Raw genomic sequence first — 22,149 nt, 5'->3', positions numbered from 1 at the left:
CCAATCTACTACGTATTCTGTACTAGTTCAAGTACTTTGTCCATTTTTTCTGGAATTTTTTTTCATTGGTTTAATGAAAAGGCTATAATATTTTGTGAAATGTTGAAGACTTTTTACAAAATTAACATACCTCTATTTTTATAAAACCTAAACCACCTAAATACACTTTTTTTAGTGTTTGTACATATCAAATTAAAGTTCCTATTAATCATAAACTCTCAGGTAAGACTCATTCATTTTGCCTTGGTGCTTGCTAATGACAAACAGATTTCTTTCCATGAATTTTCATGAATAATTTGATCTCTTATTCGATACCCACGTCTCCAGATTGTTTTCCTGTGGAAGTTTTCCTCAAATTATTGGCTTTTGGTTAAAATTTTGTGTAATGTTATAGTTCAAGATGGTAGGTATTGATTTTTTACTCTTCTGAATTGGCATTTCCTGCAACCTATAATAAAGGAAATGATTGTCTTTATGTTATCAAATCAAAATTAAAAGGTGCATAATATATGGGAAGGTTATGGAATTAAATTTAATGTCGGTTAGAGAACCATCAAAACAATATTATAAGTACACATATTGCAAAATAATAATGAAAAACCTTGAAAATGAAAGGAAAGGATGTTTATTCACAATACCCAATGGTGAAAGTGGGACTCTGTGTCCAGTCTTGTTATATTATTTTTATCAATCTGTTGTGTTTGTGTAAACAATATCACTATTGCCTTGTACTCTCTTTTTTTTCTTTTGGAAGCTGCTATTGAACTTTGAATAAATTAATTAGCTAATCAAGTAATCACACAATAAATATGTGAGATTATTTTTTTATCTCTTGAGAAGTCCATTAAATTTTGAGGTTTGGTGCTATTTCTTTTTAGTAGTTCCACTTGTTTTAATTCCATAGTGCTTCATTTTCATCAAGTAATGATTAGAATTAGTTCAAAAATGCTTTTTATTTAGATGTTTTAAAAAGATTTTTCCTCTTTGCAGATGCCTCCTTTACGTAACAACATAGTAACACATCTGCCGCCTACCAATATGAATGACAATAGATCCACTTCTACCTTACTAGACAAATGTTCTCGTAAACAAAATATGACTTTGGAGTGTGATCGTTTGGACTCATTTAAAAATTCATGGCCACTCACATATCTCTCAGCTAAGCAAATGGCTGCTGCAGGATTTTACTTCCTTGGGAAAAAAGAAAATGGAAGATTTTCTGATGATGTCAAATGCATCTTCTGTGGAATTGAATTGGGGAAATGGGTTCAAGGTGATGATCCATTGAAAGATCATGAGAAGTGGTCACCCAACTGCTGGTTTTTGAGAAGGTTGAAGAAAGGAAACACAGAAAGTGCTGGTAAGTAAATAGAAACAATCTTAGGAATGTATAAAAATTGTTGAAATTATGTTTACTATATTTTGTAGGTATTTATATCTCCAAAAATCTGTCCCAAAGGTAAGGAGGGTACATTATTTTTAAAAGTTGTCCTTGATACATTATTTTTGTACTAACATTTCTTTTGTCTTATTATGATACAGACATTGATTCGATGTTGACTGAACCGTCCACACTGCCGGTCGACTATGTTTGGACAGACCTTCAGACACAATACTTTGGGGATTAATGCATCAATTAACCGTACGATAGTGGGGTCTATCTTTTAACTCCACCGTTTTAAATTTGGTTTGTCTGAATATCTCGAGTCGCCGATTTTTATGGAAGAGGCCTAAAGGTGTGTCCACACATAGGCGATCGACATTGATCCGATGTTGACTGAACCGTCCACACTGCCGGTCGACTATGTTTGGACAGACCTTTAGACACAATACTTTGGGGATTAATGCATTAATTGACCGTACGATAGTGGGGTCTATCTTTTAACTCCACCGTTTTAAATTTGGTTTGTCTGAATGACTGAATAGTGAATATTTGTTTGTTATGATGTTGAAAAGAAGATGGTTTAGTGAAAATCCCCGCTTAGGCAAAAGAGTCTGAGTGAGGTCTACAGTTCACAGAACTCCTAGTTAAATTGTTATGACTGCAAAACTCATTCATATTACTTCTACTGCAGATTAACGAAGGACCACTGGTTCACATCCTGACCCTGGTTGAAACCACAAAGCTGATACCTCCGATGGTCAGTGCAAGCCAGATTGCGCTACTAATAGTGAAATCCAGCCAGAGATCATCAACCCTTGTTACGTCGCCGGTAACTATTCCGCTACACCAACCTAGATAACGCGTATTTTCCTTTCGCAATTTTCATGGTGGGGAAGAGGGAAATGGAACATTGTACCTAAGCTGATACCTCCGATGGTCAGTGCAAGCCAGATTGCGCTACTAATAGTGAAATCCAGCCAGAGATCATCAACCCTTGTTACGTCGCTGGTAACTATTCCGCTACACCAACCTAGATAACGCGTATTTTCCTTTCGCAATTTTCATGGTGGGGAATAGGGAAATGGAACATTGTACAAATTGCGCGCCATCTTCGATTTTCGTGCAGTGTGAACGGGCTGTTTTCCTTCGTAGCGCAGGTCAGGAAAAAGGCTAGGTGGCCAATTATTATGCAAATACCTAATGTAAACATTGCGCGCCATCTTCGATTTTCGTGCAGTGTGAACGGGCTGTTTTCCTTCGTAGCGCAGGTCAGGAAAAAGGCTAGGTGGCCAATTAATATGCAAATACCTAATGTAAACTACATATATTACCTGTCTGGGGGACGTTACTTAAACAGAGAGTAGACCAACTTGGTCTGGCTGGGGGACTTTAAACAGCGAGTATACCAGCCTGAATTTCCCTAGCTACAGAAATAGCAGAAGTTGAGTGCGAAGGGCATACATTTGTAGCCAAAACCAAATGTCAGCCCAAAGTAATCACCCTAGACAGAGCTAATTGAAAGGCTGACGAAAAACGCCGACCCCGCCTAAACACAGGAAAAGGCGAAGAAAAACAAGAAGATTACCTGAACAGAAACAGTGGAATCCATCCTATCATTCAGCCACGAGCTACATCCAACACCATCCGACATATCCCGACTACTCCTTGTCACAGGTTTAGTGTCCATTTCAATGGCAGACAGATTAGGATTGTAGCTTCTCGTCATGTCTCCCCAATATTCAGGACTTGAGAAATACTCCTCACAAGACGTCAATACACTTCCCTTCCCGTGTTTCCCTTGACAGAGATTTGATTTCTTGCTCAAAATTCGTTTTGACTTCTTGAGAAGCTGAGAAGAAAAATAAGTAAGTGCTATTAATACTAAAACAAAAGCCAATAAAATTACATTGTACAATTTCTCACCATTACCACCTGAAAATTCCGAAAGGAAAATACAACCATTCTATTAGTTGTCGATATAGAGACATGCTGTATCTAAAGCTGTTTCCACACATAGTCGACGCGGTGAATCTATGTCGTCAAGGCAGTATACGATCGACCGCGTGAATACAGCTTTAGGTCTGTCTGCTCTTGAAAAAAAAACTAAAGGCGGCCGCTACGAAAACCTTTGAACCAATCAGAAGGCGTCTTTCGGTACTCATACTCTGTGGCACAAATAAAACCGGTTAATTTACTGAAGATTTGTAAAGGAAGATACGATGACGTACAGATTTGGTAACCCTGTACTCGAACCACCGCACTAACCACTTCTTCCTAGGCCCTTTTTGCTTTTTCTATTTAAATAGGGTCGGCGTTTCTTGTCAGTCCCTTCTAGGCAGCCTTTTTGTGTAGCGTCCTGGTTCGTCCTTAGATATGCAAGGTAAATAAGATTTTAGAGACTAGGTAAAGGAGAAGAACATTTTCAATGACAATAATAAATGCCAGTTTCACATTTACTACCTATAATATATTAAATCAGAGTAGAATATCACATAAATTATTATAAATTTCTTAAATTATAACAAATAAATAAATTAATATCCACATTTACAAGAGCTTGAAACAGCTAAATAAATTAACTTTATACAAAATTTATAGTCAAGCCTACAAAATCATTGCCAGTTAAATTCATTCTGTCAAAATATTTAAATTATTAAATTTAAAAATTGAACTTTGCACATTTCTTCACAACTTGGTTACTCTCTGCTTACGATGTGTAAGATCAGAGATTATCAGATTAAAGCTTGTTCCGAGATCCCCTCAAGAGACCTTCGAAAATTTAATTTGTAAGAGCATTATTGGCTTGTATTTCACGTCGCTTTTAATTGTTACAGACATCCCATGACGGGGGTTTTACGTATTTGCTGACAAACTTCACGGCTGCTTGCATTCACCTCACCCAGCCTGAGTGTGGCAGAAAGACCAGCATCTCATGGATGAGCCTTGAATGGATGGTCAATGGTCACTCTCACTCATCCAATTACATAACAAGCGCGCCGTTGGTTAACTTCAGTGAAGAATAGGTATGCACCATGGACGCTGGTACTCGAGAGGTTAGGTGTATTTTTCTTTCGGAAACGGAAACGATTTCCCTCTCTTCAAGAGGGCGGATTTTCAAAGGTTTAAAGGTGCTACCACGCCAAAAGAGGGAAAACGAGCTTCAGAAAAGGCGAAATGGTCTCAGTTTCCGAAAGGAAAATACTCCTTGTATAAGAAGTTAAAGTGGACGGTATTAGGAAGTTGATTGAGCCTGTGTTAATTCGGATCAAGTTCCAGCTATAACCCCCACGTATATGTTGATTCATTTATCAACGCTTTCCATATAATATAGCTGCGCTTGGGCAGAAGCCCGACAAATCCTCGAAAACAAATTCATACTTCACATTTCGCAATATTCTGACGTCACGGCAACCATGGTTGTTCGATATTTTTTACTTTCTATTACTACAGTTTAGCGGCTATACTGTAATGAAAGTATTGCAATCGGTCCAAATTTTCAAAATCGGGAAATGGGTGGAAATATCCGTTTTGGGGTCCCCTGATAATGAAAGTATTGCAATCGGTCCAAATTTTCAAAATCGGGAAATGGTTGGAAATATCCGTTTTGGGATCCCCTGATGTCAAAAAAGTGATTTTTATCGGTCCAAATGTTCAAAATCGGGAAATGGTTGGAAATGTTTTGGGATCCCCTGATGTCAAAAAAGTGATTTTTAGCCCATGGTCTGTACGTATGTGTGTACGTATGTATGTATGTGTGTATGTATGTACGTGTGTACTACAGGTTTAAATCCGTTTTGGGATCCCCTGATGTCAAAAAAGTGATTTTTAGCCCATGGTCTGTACGTATGTATGTATGTGGGATTTTGCTGATTGCGATATTTTCCCTCAGACCCACATTAATCAGAGTGACGAGATGTGTAAACAAATCAAATTTGAAAATGCCTCTCTGAATTGATGAAAATTAAAATGCCCCTTGTGCACAAAAAAGACTTAATGTTGATTAGCGACCAAAGTGATTAATTTAATGAATGTATGTTGAATACTAATGTTAGTAATGATAATGAATGGAGTGATACTTTTTTGTCATTTGCGGACCGTGGAAGAAAATTGGATTGACAGAGAACAAGCAGTATTGGTTGTACAACCATGATATTGATTGTGCAGTCCGGAAAATATAATGAGGAGCTTGTTTAGGCTTGTACCACATTGGTTACACTTTAATAGACTTAAAACATTTTAGTACTTGTTCCTCATAGAAAAAAGGTACTTGTTCCTCATAAAAAAAAACCCCTTCTGAAAGAAGATACCGACCTATTTTGGGGGGGCATAAAAAATGAGCAAAGTAAACATGAGACCCAGTAAAACGGATCTCCCAGAAATAAGAAATACCTACACTCCGTAAAAAAATTCCTTATCACACGGGGAGTATTTTAAGATAGGAAATTTTTGGTCGAAAATTGGCCGCCGTAGGCGGTCGATTTTGGACTTGGAAAAGTTTTCAAACAAAAAAAAGTTCAATTTTTGGACACTTTTTAATGATCCCTCATTACATGGGGAGTATTTTAAGATAGGAAATTTTTGGTCGAAAATTGGCCGCCGTAGGCGGCTCATGCTCGTGACTTAGAAAAATTTTCATTTTATTTATTTATTATTATTTTTTTTTCAAATACGTATTCCGCAAATGTAATAGAAAGTCGTGTGATGTTCACACCAGATTTTTTTATTTATTTTTAAACATATACAATCATTCTCTATTACTGATTTTACTCCTTGTCTAAACTGTAGACATAATTGTCTACAATTGTGGCGACTAAGGAGGGGTTCCGTTTTGGGATCCCCTGATGTCAAAAAAGTGATTTTTAGCCCATGGTCTGTACATATGTATGTACCGAGACCTTGTTTAGACTGCTGGGGTAAAGGGACTTTTCAGTCCTATTCGGGCAGGATAAACAAGGTATATTCTATTCTATTCTATAGCGGAGCTATACTAGTAATGAAAGTATTGCAATCGGTCCAAATTTTCAAAATCGGGAAATGGTCGAAAATATCCGTTTTGGGATCCCCTGATGTCAAAAAAGTAATTTTTAGCCCATGGTCTGTACGTTACGTACGTACGTATGTATGTATGTACGTACTACAGGTTTAAATGGGAAAAAGTAGAAAGTTGGAGTGCTGTGGCGTCAAAGTACGTAATAATTTCGAAATGAGGAGTACAAAGTAGGTATCAAGTTTGCTTTCAACAGCGCGTGGTAATCAGTTGGAACAATTCCCTATACAAATTTTAGACATACCCACCTTGAAGTATTTGTATCTTGGAAATAATTCTCTGAATCACGTCCCGTCTCCAAAAATCTGTCCCAAAGGTAAGGAGGGTACATTATTTTTAAAAGTTGTCCTTGATACATTATTTTTGTACTAACATTTCTTTTCCCAGGTTATGATACATGTGGCAGTTTAATAATTGAACCACCCAAGTCCAAGTCAGAAGTGAGCCAAAGTTGCAGTCAACCCAATCAAGTTGTGTCCTCACTAGAAAAGCTGGGAATTCATAAAAATTCACCGCCAGCATTCCCTAACTATGCTACATATGAATCAAGACTAAGATCATTTGACTCATGGCCAATCTCCTTGAGGCTGAAACCAGTTACTCTCACAGAAGCTGGATTTTTCTATACAGGTAGGTTCCCAGGTCTACATGAGCTATTTTCATTTGTGTTGAATAGTTTTGTTAAATTTAAACTAAGATAAACCACTTGGGAGTTATCATGGAACAAACAAATTAGGTTCAAAATCATGGACCTAAAAATTCCAAACTTATTTTGTATGTTCAATATCAAACTAAAAATATTCACTTTCAGTGGACTGTAGAACTCTCGCGAAATAAGGACCGGCCCTGTGGACAAAGTTCCGATTGGTTTATTTAGGTTTGTCATTACTCACATTGCAAGCGTAGACCCGCGACTTTGAGTAGCGCGTAGTTGCCTGCGAAACCAAACTTATGAAAATGATAGAGACTCTCTATCATTTTCATAAGTTTGGTTTTCCAGCCGACTACGCGCTACTCAAAGTCGCGCGTCTACGCGTGCAGAGACCATCCGGGCGGGAATCTTATCCTAAACAGAAAAGCTTCGTTCTTGGAACAACAAGCTTTCTCCTACTCTCTGCGATTTCGGGACGATAAAACCTCCAGAGTTCCCTCTTAAATGAATACCTGAGTATGTGGAGTATTAGATGTAGACGAGTTTAAGTTTGAATCTCTAGTGTTATTTTCTGAAGTAGCCCGACGGTGCAAACTTTTGCCCTGTTTGTTGATGTTTTCATGTGATGACACGGTTCGTCTTCGCTCTGGAAACAAACATAAAATCATCATTAAATGAAGAATTCTTTATAGAAGTATAAACACATTAACTAAGTTTATAGGATCTTGTTTGGTCCTACAGCGTACATAGGTGACGCTAAAACCGGTCTTAAATTATCAATATCAAAAAGTTTTCCTGCTTTGAGTTCATATTTCGTCGCGACAAATTTCAAGATCAGAGCTCATTTGTGTGAGAAAATGTGAAAAAAATCCCCCCAAAACCAGTTTTTTTTTGCTTTATGGTTCTCTGGACGAAATTTGCACCACCACTTTTGTGTTCCTGGTAAAAAGACCTTTAATTTGATATATAGGTCGACCAGGTTTGGATAAGTAGTACTTCTATGGGGACAGACTGACAGACACCGAAACGAATACAATAGCCCATCCACTATACCTTTTGTTATTACTATCGTAATAATAAAGGTAGGACGGGCTAAAAAAGGCACTTTGTAGATCTTTGTCAAATTGGTAATCTAAATATTATTACATGAACTTGTATCAGTTGTAATTAATTAGTTGGGAAAAGGGGGAGGGACATTATTTTGCCCAGCCCACAACCAGGTTTTATTTATTTTATTTTTTTTTCTCATTAAATTCAAAATTTGACAAATTGAGTGTCTATAAAGACAATACTGAACAAGTGTAGGTACAGCTTGTTTCAAGAGCCCACAAAAGAAATTTAGTGATCTTATGTGTACACTTGTCCAAGTGTCCATAATCTTACTCTTAACAGGAGGAAGAGTTCTACTCTGATGTTCACTTTCAGTATCAGGAATGTCAGTTTGAGTCCCTGAATCTATTTGTTTCACAAGGCAGTCACATTTCACTGGTTTGAGATCAAGAGATATTGGTTCTGGTGTGTTGCTATTTTTCTTTTTTAGCTGAAATGAAAGAAAAAGAATTGTGATAAAAAGAAAGTAAAAAATATCAGGCTATGTTTTTAGGCTCTACCCCTTGTACAGAAGATAATGGTTCTAGGATGTGATTTTTTTGTTTTTATGGTCTCTAAACCCTACTTCACTGTTGAAATGGATAATCTTAATTTAATAGTAGGTACACAGACCCTTTCTTTTGATTGCATTCAATGCCAAAATAATAATAAAATAATTTAAATAAATAGAGAATACTTACAAATTCATGTTCTTCCCGTAAAGCAAGTAGTTCCTGATCTTTCAATTCAATTTTCTTTGATTGCTGCTCAATCAAGTTCAGATGAAGTGTTAATATTTGCTTCAAGCTTTGAATTTCTTTAGTTAGAATTTCAACAGTAACTTTATCAGAGCGATTACTTGCATAAGCATGATCAAGACCAGACGGGAACAGTGACAAAGTCTTGAGAGACTGCACAGGAGATACAGGAATATTCTTCTTGCCTATTAAACCAGTACCATTGGGTTTTGGTCCAGGAGGGGGCAACATTGGGTATGTAGAATTATCTTGTTTTTCAATTTGAGGACCATTCATGTAAATCAGAGACATGTTGGGCTGAAAAAAATAAACAAATAAAATAAGCTGTACTAACTTAGAAAAATTTTCATTTTTTTTTTTTTTCAAATACGTATTCCGCAAATGTAATAGAAAGTCGTGTGATGTTCACACCAGATTTTTAATATTGAACTTTTTCATACATATTCAATATTTTTTTTTTAAGTCATGACTTATTCGAAGTGCGAAACGGAAAATGTAAATGAAGTTTTTCACGGGGCGCGGGCTTGCGGGTAAGAAGTTCTTACCGATTTTTTTTTTCACTTTGTCTCGGGCTAACCCGAAGGTCTTGGTTCATGTCCCGTGTTCAGGTACAGAATGACGCGAATTGTTTCGTAAGCTACGGGTTTCTATCTTCTGAGGTCTCCTCCTGAGTCGGGATCCTCGGTCATTGGTTCTTTCAGCTACTATTGAATTCAAATCTAGGTTCAATTGAAACTCCCTGAAACATCCAATATTTTCGCATTAGCAAAGAAAAAAGCCAGCCTAGTTAGCTTGGAGTGTAGAGCGTGTGCCTTGTAAGCGCTAGGTCGCGGGTTCGATTCCCGCCCGGAGCGGATTTTATCCTGAAGCGATAAGGTTCGTTCTCGGAACGGCTGACTTTCTCCTGTCCTGTCTTTCTTCTCTTTGATTTCGGGACGATAAGGCCTTAGCAGTTGCAGTTCCCTCTATCAAACCTCTTGAAAAGAAAAAAAGAAGAAGAAGAATAAAGAAAAGAAAAAAGAAGAAGAAGAATAAAGAAAAGAAAGAAGAAGAAGAATAAAGAAAAGAAAAAAGAATAAGCCCACTTAAGGGAAGTCAAATAAGAGTGTGAACTTACTCATGTTTAAAGTGAGGCATATTGTTGCCGAAGGCTATCACGGGTAATTCATCGACTATATCAATTTGTTCTATCTGGTAGGGATCGAAAAATTTGAACACATGTTCCGCTATGATTTGACTCTTGGGTTTTTCTTCTCGACCTCGGGCAGTGCGGAGTCGATTGGCTTTCAGCTTCTCCCTGTACTGCTGGTTCCGAAATTCTTTCTCTTCCCATCTGAAACATGAAACATAAGAATTGTTTGTTCGGGACGATAAGGCCTTAGCAGTTGCAGTTCCCTCTATCAAACCTCTTGAAAAGAAAAAAAGAAGAAGAAGAATAAAGAAAAGAAAGAAGAAGAAGAAGAATAAAGAAAAGAAAAAAGAATAAGCCCACTTAAGGGAAGTCAATTAAAAGTGTGAACTTACTCATGTTTAAAGTGAGGCATATTGTTACCGAAGGCTATCACGGGTAATTCATCGACTATATCAATTTGTTCTATCTGGTAGGGATCGAAAAATTTGAACACATGTTCCGCTATGATTTGACTCTTGGGTTTTTCTTCTCGACCTCGGGCAGTGCGGAGTCGATTGGCTTTCAGCTTCTCCCTGTACTGCTGGTTCCGAAATTCTTTCTCTTCCCATCTGAAACATGAAACATAAGAATTGTTTGTTTATAACAATAAATGGATGGACCCTTTAATAGTGCCCTAACTAAAGCCTGCGAGAACCTACTACTAACTAAAAACACAATAAACAGTGCCCTAACTACGTAATAAGTTAAAATAATAATAATAAAAACAGGAGCCCAGGAGAAAGCAATTGACTAGTCCAGCAGTGGATCCAGAAAAAATAGAAAGTAAAAATTTGAGAAATTAATGAGGAAAAAATGCTACTAGAGTGGGAAGAAACTCTTGTACTGTCGAGCGGCTGAGTCAACCGAGTACGGTTGTACGAGTAATTGGCAAATTATTGCCTTTTTAAATTAAATAGAAAAATAAATACTATTTCTTTGTGTTAGGTATGTCGCGATTTGGTGTTCAAGGTATGTCGCGATTTGGTGTTCACTGCAGCATTGTAAGATTTTCCAAATATATATCTCAATAATCCTAAAGTTGTGTCCATACATAGTCGACCGGCTGTCGATCGATGTCAACTGAACCGTCCATTTTTTTTTTGGAACAAACAAATTAGGTTCAAAATCATGGACCTAAAAATTCCAAACTTATTTTGTATGTTCAATATCAAACTAAAAATATTCACTTCATTCATTGAATGATTTCAGGAAAGGCAGACCAGACACTTTGTTTCCGATGTGGTGGAGGTTTGAAGCATTGGGAAGAAACAGATGACCCATGGACTGAACATGCTCGCTGGTTCTCCTCATGTCCTTATGTGAAGCTTGTCAAGGGTCAAGAGTTCATCAATCAAGTTATTGGACACAAGGAGGTCGCCAATGATCCCATTACCCTGCAGGTAATAATCTCTATTATTTCACTTTTTTTAATACTCAGATTTATTTATTTATTTATTTACAATTCATGAACAAATAAAACAGCCATTACATTATAGTAGATGAAATAAAAGGAATAGTAATTTAGTAATATGAAAAGGAATAAACATTGCCTATCTTTATTTGTTTGAACTCCATCCTAAAAAATACCATCCTTTGACTCAATTATTTTATGTTTGCTACTGGAATTAAGAACGAAAATCCCCCAAGTTTCCCTTAGTCAGATATGAATTTAGTGTCTTACCAAACACTCTACTAGGACAAAATCTGGAAATACTTGATCCTACAATAATCACTGGCCTTATCCATCTCAGTATTAGTTGACCTCTACAATATCATCATTCCCCAACACTTTTTTTTCCCAACACTTTGCTGTGTTTAATTCTTGAATGAATGAAGGCACAATTTTTCAAAGACAAAAATAACAATGGCCAACAACTTGTGATGTACTAACAATTTCTTATTTACTTCCAGGACTTGAAAACTGTCATCAGTGCTCACAGTGAAGTGAAACCTGCACCTAGTGTCACAGAAACTCAACCAAGGTAAAAAAATTTATCACAGTTTTTGTTTATTATTCATAAACAGACAATCTCCTAATGACATAAAGGCCTCAGGAAAACTCTCCATGATGAAATAACATATTCAAGTATATTAGGACAAGTTTCTGTCTCATTAAATCGTTTTCCCTCACTTTATGCTTAGGAGACTTAATGAAAATAGAGTTACATCTTTAATGACCTTTTTCCTGGCAGGTAAAAAATAAAAAATCATTTGCCCATTTCTAAAAAAAAAAAGAAAAAAAGAAAATGGGGAAAATTTCCAATAAAATTTCCATTTTTTTTTTTTTTAATTGGAAATCTGAGACACCTAATTTCAAGTTGTTAATGGCGCATTGTTTTGGTTTCAGCAGCAGTAGTGCATGCTGCACCACAGTCGCCGAGACCAGCACGGCAGTCAAACCGACAGCTTGTTCTCAAGATGACAAGCGCCCTGAGCCGAATTCCGACGGTCGTCTGTGCAAGATTTGCTATCAGCGGGAGATGGGCGTCGTATTCTTACCGTGTGGACATATCGTGGCTTGCGTGATATGTGCGTCAACTTTATCAACGTGTGCCGTGTGTAGACAGCGCTTCACGGCAACAGTACGAGCTTTCCTATCCTAGTCTGACCATCTCTGTTAATATCCTCATGCCTAGGGGTATACTTTGAATTGAACTTGGCTTAAAGTTAAACCGTTTCGGATTGCATCTTTTATGGCTAATAAATTTGGTTTTCATCTCATTGGTTAGTCTTTAACTTTATTTTTTTGTACCTGAGATCGATGTGATTTCTCAATTACCATGTCTTAAGGCTAAAAGGAATTGAGAAATCACATCTTTAACTTTGGATTACACTTTAGCGTTCAGCGAAAATTAGGATAAGAAAATATCTACGAATTAGGTACGTCAAAAATTAACTTGTGACAAAGCATAAGGCACAAATCTACCTACTTTTTGAAAAATTTCGCCTGCGGCGCTGAAAATTTCAAGTTCGATCAGCCCAAACTGGGGGCCCCGTGCCTTTGAAACTGCCCCGGGCCCCGCGGGGGGCTAATCCGGCCCTGGCGCAGCTCAAATCATAACAACTAGAGTAGGTAGGTATGAGGCAAGTATAGAGGATTTACATATGTGGTGAAATCCCTACAATGGTACAATGGAGGAGTTGCAATTGGGAAAATATTATTAATAAAAGGTCGATTCCTACGTAAAATGTTGTGAAAAATCCGAATCTGAGGTCAAAACTCCAAAAAAGTAACTTTAAAAGTTCGAAAATTCAATTTTTAATTGCTGTTCTAATGAAAAAGTTCAAATAGTTGTGACGTCATATTTCACGTCAAAATGCGCAGAAACGCTTGCGCACAAACAAACGAAGCGGTAGTCATGAATTCTGACGTCATCACCAACGGGACCGTATGCCGTGACGTCAAACTTCACGATTTACCGGTACGATTTATCTCGGTATCTAGAAGCATAAGAAAAGAAAAATTCTGTTGGTCCTCATTTTTCCTGCTCTATGACTTTGAAACATCACCCAAGTAAGCGCAACTGATCTATTATAAGATGTTATTTAGCTCACTTGTTTTTTTTTTTTACCTTTCTACTCGTAACTGCAAACTCAAACAAAGTGTTAAAACAGATTACGATTATCTACATCAAAGAAAAATGGACATTTTACCGATATTCTTAAAAAGCGGGACATTTTTGATATTTTGAGAAAGCGGGCAGGACGCGGGACAAACCTTCAAAAAGCGGGACATGTCCCGCGAAATATGGACGTCTGGGAACCCTACTTACAAGGCGCGCTACCTCCCAAGCTCACTAGGCTTTCCATAAGATTACTGTCATAATGGTAGCTTTAATAAGTTCAATAAGTACCTAGGTACTACTTGAAAAAAAAAGAGTTCCTCATGAAATACCAAAGTCAAGCAACGTCGAGCGTACCAAGGATCTGGACAGATGACCAATGATTACTGAAATTCTATTTCAGTGAACTAGACTTCACGCCAGCTCTAATGAGGTCTGGCTGAAAGTTTAAAATCCTAGAGATACGAAAGAATGCGAGGTACCTAAAAATGGGTACCCAACCTACCTACAGCTAAAAAAAAATCATGAGAGAGACCTAGTGAAAGGAGCAAGGATCCACACTTCGAGATCAAGCTTGGATCTTCACAAAGTTAATCCAAATGGAATGTGACCTCGGGAGAAGAATTAGAAAGACCGAGTAGAAGAACCATTGATGACTATTATTTTTTCTACACAGTCGTGACTCCTTCAGGAATGTGAAAGAAGGGGGGCTGAGGTTACCATCCGACAACGCTGGTGAAATAACTCGAATTCCTTACAAGAAGTCCTTTTGAATTCTTTCATTCTTGGAATTCCAGTGTTGCCAGTACTCTCGGAAGGGTTTTTGGCCTCGCGTACGGTTGCGTAACTTGTACGATTTCTAATCGTACGGTTTTCTAGAAAAGTTGATTTTTTCAGGGAACTTACGTCGCACGTGGTGAGGACGTGAGGAGTCAGGGCATGTTACTAGACTGGGCCCTAGATTTATTTTAATCGATGGATTTTTTTTTATTTTATTATTACTTATTACTGTTTAAGAGGTTTGACCGAGGGAACTGTAAAACTGTGAGGGAAGGGTTTTATCGTCCCGAAATCGAAGGAAGACAGGATAGGAGAAAGCCAGCCATTCAGAGTACGAGCTTTATCCCTACAGGATGAAATCCGCCCCGGCCGGGAATCGAACCCGCGGCCTAGCGCTTACAAGGCAGGCGCGCTACGATAGGTACCTACCAAGCTACATAATTAAGATCAATTAAATTCGATTAAATTCAATCTCGAGAAAAACGCGATCAATATCATCGCCATTGTTAATCTTCTTCAACCAGTTCTTAGACTTCTTACTTCCACTTCCCTTTTTCTCCTTCTTCACCTTCTTCTCATCCGCTTCTTCTTCTTCTTCTTCTTCTTCTTCTTCTTCTTCTTCTTCTTCAGATTCAATTTCTGATCGTCTGATCCACTTTCCTCTTTATTGGATTCATCATCTGCTCTTAGTAAACCTTGTTTCACCATTTCCTCATTCTGTTTCTTCGCATCTTCTGCTTTCGCTTTCATGACACTACTTAACAACTTCGTAATTTCTTCTTCCAAATCATCCTTCACTTCACTAAGAAACTCGAGTAGAATCGTTTTATCGTCTTCCTTCGTCTTTTTCCGCCGCGTCGGGGCATCTGTTTTGCTTCCTTGACTTCCTTCAGATTTCTTCTTGTTACTTGAAGTGTCCACTTTGCTTTCTACGGATTCTTCAGCGCTGGACTTCTTATCCAATGAAGACGAGCTGCAGAGGTTGCTTATTGAGCTACTCTTCGCGTTACTCAACTTTTTCCGATCCGAATCACTTTTCCTTCGACTTTTGCTGCCGCTGCCTTAATCTTTCTCCTGTTTCTTGGATTTCTTCCCCGGTGAGTAATCGTCATCATTGGAATCATGAGGTTCCTTTTCAGTCTCACTTGGGTCTTCTTTACAAGAACCTCTACGCTTGGGTTTCTTACCACCACTTAAATCCAATTCAGCCTCGGACTTTGCACTATAATATTCACTTCGTGTGCTTCTTCGCTTGGGGGTGTCCTTCTCATCTGAGTCGGAATTCAGGAGACTTGCTTTGGCTGCTTCGTTTTCATCAACATCTTTTCCATCACGTTCTTCATTCTCATCAATATGTTCAGCATTGTCACCACCATTGGAGTCATCAGAGTTGAGGATATCTTCCAGCTACATATCTGTGTCTCTTTCAAGTTCATTGTCAACGTCCATCTTCTCATCTTCCTCAGGCTCGTCTGAATCTGAGGTAAGAATCCCTTTCACATCTTCTGACACATTCTCATCTTTGGAGACTTTGGATTTGGTCTTTAATGTAAATAAAAATTGAATTATTATTATTATATAGCTTTCTTCTTCTGATTCTATTCAAATTTTCATATTTAAGTATATCATCTATCCATCTATCTTTATATTCTTTTTAGTTTAGCGTTATAATTATTATATATGGTCATTGGTCAACAGTCACAGATGTACAAGTTTTTTTTAAGAAGAAGGATCTGTAATAACAGCGGAAGTCTTATCGTAACGAAGTCGAAGACAGAAGGGAGGATAGGATAGGAGAACGAACCTGACCTGTTTACCATAAAGTTCGCCCCTGGCGGGAATCGAACCCGCGGCGTAGCGCTTATAAGGCAGGCTGGCTACCTTCCAAGCTGACAGAAAAGATTTTACAGCTTCATTTAAGAAATATGTATTTTTCCTCACAGTCGCTAGCCGTACATTTTGGAATTCACTTTTTTTTACCTACCACGTGTTTTTTACCTACTACTATACCTATTTTATACTTTTTTCAAATTTAAACTCTTCCAATTTGTACAAATACCTACATGTACACCTACATTTTAGTACCTGATGGCATTTTATTTCTCTCTTTGGATTAAGATAAGCCAATGAGATTGCACTAAATGGTTTAACATTATTCCAAGTTTAACTTTTAACTTTGGATTAAGATAAGCCAATGAGATTGCACTAAATGGTTTAACATTATTCCAAGTTTAACTCAAAGTTTGACCCTGGTCACAAATAAATACACTAACGAGGTCACTATACTAAATCGGTTTTACAATATGAACCAAGTACACACAATACCTACATACACTCTTATAACATGCTTAGCATTTTAATACACTTACACAAGTACATAGATTTTTTTTAAGTTTAACTCAAAGTTTGACCCTGGTCACAAATACACTAACGAGGTCACTATACTAAATCGGTTTTACAATATGAACCAAGTACACATAATACCTACATACACTCTTATAACATGCTTAGCATTTTAATACACTTACACAAGTACATAGATTTTTTTCGTCATGCGAAAGATTGCTTTAAGTGTGAAAGTTTGTGCTTGTTGGTACAATGGAAATGATTGTACATTATTTATATAGATCCAAGTATCTGAACTACTTGTTATTTTCCTGGGAAGACAGACTTCCTGAAGGAGTGTAAAGTTTCACACACTAGAGTGATTTGGTCCTGAATTCGGTTCACCTGATTCTAATAATCTGGCATTCTTTACACAGGACTCGCACTTCGCCCCCCTCCACCCCCGGGGGCTTTGCGTGTTCGCTACGCGGAGTTGCGTATACGGTCGCGCTGCGCACTCCCGGGGCTTCGCGGGGTTATGCATGGGGTCGCGCTGCGCGCTCCCAGAGGCTTCGCGGGGTTGTGCATGGGGTCGCACTTCCTAGCTCATCTAGAAGTGGGTTAGAATTAGTATGAGAGAGTGAGTCAGTCAGTTACACAAGGGGCAGTATATATTTTAGACTTGGTCTCAATGTGAGACCACGCGTCACACTGTAGGAACGGAGTCTTGCTTATCCATGCTTGTCTGCTACAATAGGTTTTAGGGACCTCAAAAACACACTCAATTCCATCAGTTTTGTGTCTAGTATCTGAGATATAAAGACATGAAATGGAGCATTTATCCTTATTCAACAACCGCGAATAATTAACAATACTTGGTTTTTAGACTGCGGAAGTATTCTTTGGTTAGACTGCGGGAGTATAGGGATTTTCAACCCTATTTCCTGGTAGTATAAACATGATATGCTCTTTTTAGCCATCAGAACATGTGCTATGAAATGTCATGCTAATATTTTCCACGGAAAAAGTTTAATTTTCCCACAATCTGTTTTAAAGGAGGAAAAAATCCGAGTCACGGAAAGCAGACGTTGATAAAAGATAATTTCATTTTATTGTGATAGACACTTGGTTGGGTATAGCTCCTTTTATGGATCACCTATTAAATTTGACAATGTCGATTTTTTTTTCCCCCGAGACCCTCTTTTAGATGGTTTCCTATCATTATCATTTCATGACAACCACTTATATCCTATAACAGCTCTCTACCTTTACTCCTAGTTACTTTGTTCCATTGCTACGAAATAAAAACTTGAATAAATTAGGTACTAAAAGAAGAAGAAATATTCTTGAGTAATTAAATCTTTGAGAAACTGTTGGGTTTACTTATCCGTACACCGAGTGACGAAAAATTGAGTCCAACTCTGCAAGATCAATTTTCAAAAAATAACTAATGGGGATCTGCAGCATCCTTCATGTGCTTAAAGAATTGCACTCTAAGGTCACGCATTTGATATTGATTTATTTATTGTACGATTGATGGTATGTTTTTTTTTTTACAAATTCACGGATAAAATATCCATTTTATTACATTAAACACAATTAAACAAAACATCGAACAAAAGGTGCAAAAAATAGAGAGGAAAAGAGGTAAGAAAATAAAGATCATACATACAGTATTAGATTTGGACAATAAAAGAAAAAAAATACAGTATTAGGCCATGAAATAAATAAATACAATGCGATATATGATATAATCTCGAAGTAAGGGCTCAGGAATTCTCAGAGGCAAAGTGAAAAATGTAAGCGCCTCAACTGATGGTATGCTAGGTACAATCTGGTACATACATTGGCGATGCAACAGTTGTAAATTTCCATCCCATGTTTGCATTTGTACAGTTTGTTTATTCTTCATTCTCAGACGTCTGAAACCTTTTTTTTTCTATCTTGCCTCAGCTTTATTTAGGGTTGACATTTCCTTCCTTTAATTGATGGTATGCTAGGTACAATCTGGTACATACATTGGCGATGCAACAGTTGTAAATTTCCATCCCATGTTTGCATTTGTACAGTTTGTGTATTCTTCATTCTCAGACGTCTGAAACCTTTTTTTTCTATCTTGCCTCAGCTTTATTTAGGGTTGACATTTCCTTCCTTTAATTTTTTATACCCTATCTAAGGATGTTTCTTTTTTCCCTCTTTCTCAATTGAGACGTCTAACATTGCACAATATTTTTTAAATTGTAAATAAGTGATAAAACAAATAAATCTTAATAATTCTATTTATCTGTTTTTCAGTTTGCAAAAACTCTCTAATATTTCTTACAGTTCGCGATTTAAAACTTGGGATTTTAACAATTAATTGAGATTAATCAATTCACTGGGGGCGATAGAAAGATACAGAGTACCTACTGATTTCATGCGTAAATTTGATAACTTTTCTTCAAAAGCTCATGCTTCTCGAGTCGCCGATTTTTATGGAAGAGGCCTAAAGGTGTGTCCACACATAGGCGATCGACATTGATCCGATGTTGACTGAACCGTCCGCACTGCCGGTCGACTATGTTTGGACAGACCTTTAGACACAATACTTTGGGGATTAATGCATTAATTAACCGTACGATAGTGGGGTCTATCTTTTAACTCCACCGTTTTAAATTTGGTTTGTCTGAATGTATTTCCTGGTAGTATAAACATGATATGCTCTTTTTAGCCATCAGAACATGTGCTATGAAATGTCATGCTAATATTTTCCACGGAAAAGGTTTAATTTTCCCACAATCTGTTTTAAAGGAGGAAAAAATCCGAGTCACGAAAAGCAGACGTTGATTTTATTGTGATAGACACTTGGTTGGGTATAGCTCCTTTTATAGATCACCTATTAACTTTGACAATGTCGATTTTTTTTCCAAAGCCCAAATTGAGGCTTAGGTGTAGGGGCTGGCCAGCCCCAAAGGACGGGTTGAGCTTCTACGAATCTACGAATCTTACTAATGATTGTGTAAGATACCTATAAGATTTTCCAAATATGTATCTCAATAATCCTAAAGCTGTGTCCACACATAGTCGACCGGCTGTCGATCGATGTCAACTGAAGCGTCCAATAAATACAATGCGATATATGATATAATCTCGAAGTGTGGGCTCAGGAATTCTCAGAGGCAAAGTGAAAAATGTAAGCGCCTCAATTTTTTCTCAGTATGTACAAAAAATAACTTCAATGGTGAAAAACGCATCTTCCTAGCTCATCTAGAAGTGGGTTAGAATTAGTATGAGAGAGTGAGTCAGTTACACAAGGGGCAGTATATATTTTAGACTTGGTCTCAATGTGAGACCACGCGTCACACTGTAGGAACGGAGAGTCTTGCTTATCCATGCTTGTCTGCTACAATAGGTTTTAGGGACCTCAGAAACACACTCAATTCCATCAGTTTTGTGTCTAGTATCTGAGATATAAAGACATGAAATGGAGCATTTATCTGCGCCTCAACAAAAGAGTTATTCCGTTCCTTACCTTCGTTGTCTCTTCTCTTCTAGTTCAAATTTCCTATGCCGTTTTTCATAGACAGCATCGGATGTATCCTCAGTTCCCTCTGCATCATACAGTGGTGACAATTCTACAATCCTCCATGACGGAACCTAGAACAAACAAGAAACACGTAAGTTGTATTTTCCTTTTGAAAATGGAACTGATTCCGATTTTCGTGCAGTGTGAACGGGCTGTTTTCCTTCATAGCGCAGGTCAGGAAAAAGGCTAGGTGGCCAATTAATATGCAAATACCTAATGTAAACTAAATATATTACCTGTCTGGGGGACGTTAAACAGAGAGTAGACCAACTTAGTCTGGCTGGGGACTTTAAACAGTGAGTATACCAGCCTGAATTTCCCTAGCTAAAGAAATAGCAGAGGTTGAGTGCGAAGGGCATACATTTGTAGCCAAAACCAAATGTCAGCCCAAAGCAATCACCCTAGACAGAGCTAATTGAAAGGCTGACGAAAAACGCCGACCCCGTCTGATACGGTCGCGCTGCGCGCTCCCGGTGCTTCGCGGGGTGTGTGAGGTCGCGCTTCCTTGGCTTCGCCCCTGAAAACTAATATCGTCCCTGAGTCTTGTCTCGAAGAAACGAAAACCCAAAACTAAAAGCGAGAGAAAATATTAAAGGCAGGAAAAGTTTTGCTGGCCTCAAACTGTGTTCCCTGTGTATTTCTTATGGGGAACTAAAAAATCGTCAATATCTCGGGAACGGTTTGGAATTTCGGGAGTTTCCGATTTTTCTCAAATTTTTTTTTTGGTTTTTTTTTTTTTTTTTTTTTTTTTTTTTTCCGTAGAATGTTATCTGTTTTGCATTTCCGTTTTTTTATGTTCTAATTGACAAGTTCGCAAATGATAACACATTGACAATTTGCTGAAGACGGGTCTGGGATTCAGACCCAAACCGTCCAATACCAAACAGTAAGGTACGTGCCAACTTTAAGTCCTATAAAAAAAATAAGCTGAAGTATGTCAAAAAAAAACAATAGGACTGGAGTGGGAGTGACAAGGGTGGAGTGAAGACTTGGTGTGTAAGAAATAGATAATTGACAAGTTCGCGAATGATAACACATTGACAATTTGCTGAAGACGGGTCTGGAATTCAGACCCGAACCATCCAATACCAAACAGTAAGGTACGTGCCAACTTTAAGTCCTATAAAAAAAAAGCTGAAGTATGTCAAAAAAACAATAGGACTGGAGTGGGAGTGACAAGGGTGGAGTGAAGACTTGGTGTGTAAGAAATAGGTAGTTTGGGCAAGCTTTTGAACAGAAGACATAGCAAATTACATGATTGATGATCACCTACTTACCTTATTCACACTGTTGGTGTCGGTTAGGATGAAGGAGTCCCATTACACCAAACAATTTTCCAACCTTTGTGAAACAGTCAAACAGTAGGAACCAGAGTTAACCATGGAAATTCACCTGCCTTTGAAACACTGGAATTTCTTTTGATGTTTCTTGAGTGAACTCCTTCAGTTTTCCGTAAAATACAGGATTCTCACTTTAAGTAACTGATAACTTATCATTTTTTGCAGTATCAAATTAAAGCTTGGACTACTTCTACCTACCTAGAAACCTAGATGAACAGTCAAACAGTAGGAACCAGAGTTAACCATGGAAATTCACCTGCCTTTGAAACACTGGAATTTCTTTTGATGTTTCTTGAGTGAAGTCCTTCAGTTTTCCGTAAAATACAGGATTCTCACTTTAAGTAACTGATAACTTATCATTTTTTGCCAGTATCAAATTAAAGTTTGGACTACTTCTACCTACTTAGAAACCAGTGAAGTCCTTCAGTTTTCCGTAAAATACAGGATTCTCACTTTAAGTAACTGATAACTTATC

The 22,149-nt window shown here is 37.7% G+C and overlaps 2 protein-coding genes across 4 annotated transcripts; one reads left to right on the top strand and one right to left on the bottom strand.

Moving 5' to 3' along the window:
* Positions 1–8: 8 nt before the first annotated feature.
* Positions 9–12,799, top strand: LOC103506717 (putative inhibitor of apoptosis). 3 transcript variants are annotated; one of them, XM_008471116.3, is made up of 6 exons: positions 9–222; positions 991–1,360; positions 6,819–7,061; positions 11,311–11,501; positions 12,013–12,083; positions 12,449–12,799. In XM_008471116.3, the coding sequence occupies exons 2-6, from the start codon at positions 991–993 to the stop codon at positions 12,702–12,704; spliced, it is 1,131 nt and encodes a 376-aa protein (XP_008469338.1). In that variant the 5' UTR covers positions 9–222; the 3' UTR covers positions 12,705–12,799. The 3 variants fall into 3 exon arrangements, with proteins under 3 accessions (XP_008469338.1, XP_026677507.1, XP_026677508.1); XM_026821706.1 differs by lacking the exon at positions 9–222 and adding an exon at positions 304–403; XM_026821707.1 differs by lacking the exon at positions 9–222 and adding an exon at positions 381–403 and having other exon boundaries at positions 12,452–12,799.
* Positions 2,916–21,888, bottom strand: LOC113466378. Its single transcript, XM_026821708.1, has 5 exons — positions 21,612–21,888; positions 8,874–9,227; positions 8,467–8,623; positions 7,596–7,729; positions 2,916–3,233 (listed from the first exon to the last, which is right to left on the bottom strand). Exons 2-5 carry the CDS (start codon positions 9,219–9,221, stop codon positions 2,931–2,933), a joined length of 942 nt encoding a protein of 313 aa, XP_026677509.1. The 5' UTR covers positions 9,222–9,227; positions 21,612–21,888; the 3' UTR covers positions 2,916–2,930.
* Between the last annotated feature and the right edge of the window lie 261 nt (positions 21,889–22,149).

Source organism: Diaphorina citri, unplaced genomic scaffold (assembly GCF_000475195.1).
Source record: "Diaphorina citri unplaced genomic scaffold, Diaci psyllid genome assembly version 1.1 scaffold257, whole genome shotgun sequence".
Lineage (NCBI taxonomy): Eukaryota > Metazoa > Arthropoda > Insecta > Hemiptera > Psyllidae > Diaphorina > Diaphorina citri.
The sequence above is the reverse complement of the archived record's forward strand: the minus strand, read 5'-3'. Positions and strand labels throughout refer to the sequence as shown.